General features: G+C 52.2%; 2 protein-coding genes across 3 annotated transcripts in view; both read left to right on the top strand.

Annotated features, from left to right (window-relative positions):
• Positions 1–1792, top strand: part of lrp6 (low density lipoprotein receptor-related protein 6) — a 20905-nt gene that overhangs the window by 6192 nt on the left and 12921 nt on the right. For both annotated transcript variants that reach the window (XM_007540709.2, XM_007540710.2), the window contains 2 exons: positions 900–1296; positions 1366–1537. In XM_007540709.2, the coding sequence (XP_007540771.1) occupies positions 900–1296; positions 1366–1537 (569 nt within the window). The remainder of the gene's footprint in view (positions 1–899; positions 1297–1365; positions 1538–1792) is intronic.
• The window catches only part of mansc1 (MANSC domain containing 1), a 26644-nt gene that overhangs the window by 16785 nt on the left and 8067 nt on the right, over positions 1–1792 (top strand). The gene's annotated exons all lie outside the window — the stretch shown is intronic.

Here is a 1792-nt window from a genome sequence, read left to right as displayed (position 1 = left end):
TGGTTCTGATCCGAACCGTTTGCAGAATTTCTCCCAGCTTGCAGATTGAGTCGATGGAGACGTTTGGAGCCAGACTTTCTCCTCTGATCTGGAAGCAGCCAGCACTGGGCCGACCTGCCGTCGCCGTGGCAACCCATCCCTCCCCCACCCGTCTCTTTTGAAGCACGGCCCCTCCCTCTGGCTCCTCTGTTTACATTTTTCGGTGGGAAGCCGTTCTCGGGGGCGGAGCTCCCGGACAAAGCCGCCTTTCAGGCCGTTGTTGTGGCTCCGTGGTGGGAATGTGGCGGCGGCGTTCCAGGACCAGGAAGTCCTCCCAGCTCTGCACTGGGAACGGGCTGAAGGTCCAGCAGGAAAACTGGGAAAACTCACAGAAACTTCTGGACAGTTTGTAGTTTAGTTTTTATCAGGAACCAGATATTTATTCTCAGGTTACTTTATTTTATGTTTAAGTATTTAAATCAGGGCTGCAGCACACAGTTATATCAGTAATCAATTATTTAGAGGATTAATCAGGAAAATGTACCGAATTTTCATTTAACCACTTATGTATTACACAGAAAAAAATTAAATTCCTTTTTTATATGAGAAAATAAACATTGTGCTGACTAAAACAGCTTTCCTTTAACGAACACCTGATAGTTTATAGATTGATTCATTTTAGTAATAACTAATAATTATTATTGTTTCCAGATTGTGGACCAGCCACAGGCCTGTTCAACCATAAATGTTTTATTTTGTCTTCCTGCTCAGTAAACCGTTACAGACTGATCGATTACTGAATTAGTTCTGTAATTGATTAATCGATTCACCCCTGATTCTGATCAATATTTGATTATTTATTTTATTGTTTTTTTAGCGGCTGTGATAATGACTCCTGGTTGATGCTAACATGCTAACAGGTGCGACCCAGATGCTGCTGCTGGCCCGACGGACCGACCTGCGTCAGATCTCCCTGGACACGCCCGACTTCACCGACGTCATCCTGCAGGTGGGCGACATCCGGCACGCCATCGCCATCGACTACGACCCGGTGGACGGATACATCTACTGGACAGACGACGACGTGAAGGCCATCCGGCGCGCGCGCCTGGACGGCGGCGACGCCCAGTTCGTGGTCACCTCCCAGGTCAGCCACCCAGACGGCATCGCGGTGGACTGGATCGCCCGGAACCTGTACTGGACCGACACAGGGACGGACCGCATCGAGGTGACCCGACTGGACGGAACCATGAGGAAGATCCTGATCTCCGAGGACCTGGACGAGCCCAGAGCCATTGTCCTGGACCCGGTGGCCGGGTGAGTCCCGCCGCCGGCCCGCTGGACCCTCCGTTGGACGGCTCCGTGACGGTTCTGTTTGACCCGCAGGTACATGTACTGGACGGATTGGGGCGAGGTTCCGAAGATCGAGCGGGCCGACCTGGACGGGCTGGAGCGGCTGGTGATGGTGAACACGTCGCTGGGCTGGCCCAACGGCCTGGCGCTCGACTACGAGCAGCGGCAGATCTACTGGGGAGACGCCAAGACGGACAAGATCGAGGTCAGTTTGGTTCTGGTTCCGGTTGTGCTCTGCATCAGAACCAGCAGGTTGATCCGGCAGCAGATCTTTATTCTGTTCAGTGATTTATAAACTACTGGGTGTAGAACCGGGTGGTGTAGAACTAGACGGTGTAGAACTAGACGGTGTTGAACTAGACGGTGTAGAACCGGGTGGTGTAGAACTGGGTGGTGTAGAACTAGACGGTGTAGAACCGGGTGGTGTAGAACCGGGTGGTGTAGAACCGGGTGGTGTAGA

The sequence above is a fragment of the Poecilia formosa genome, unplaced genomic scaffold (genome assembly GCF_000485575.1).
Source record: "Poecilia formosa unplaced genomic scaffold, Poecilia_formosa-5.1.2 Scaffold556, whole genome shotgun sequence".
Taxonomy (NCBI): domain Eukaryota; kingdom Metazoa; phylum Chordata; class Actinopteri; order Cyprinodontiformes; family Poeciliidae; genus Poecilia; species Poecilia formosa.
Note: the sequence above shows the minus strand (reverse complement) of the source record. Positions and strands in the feature narration are given on the sequence as shown.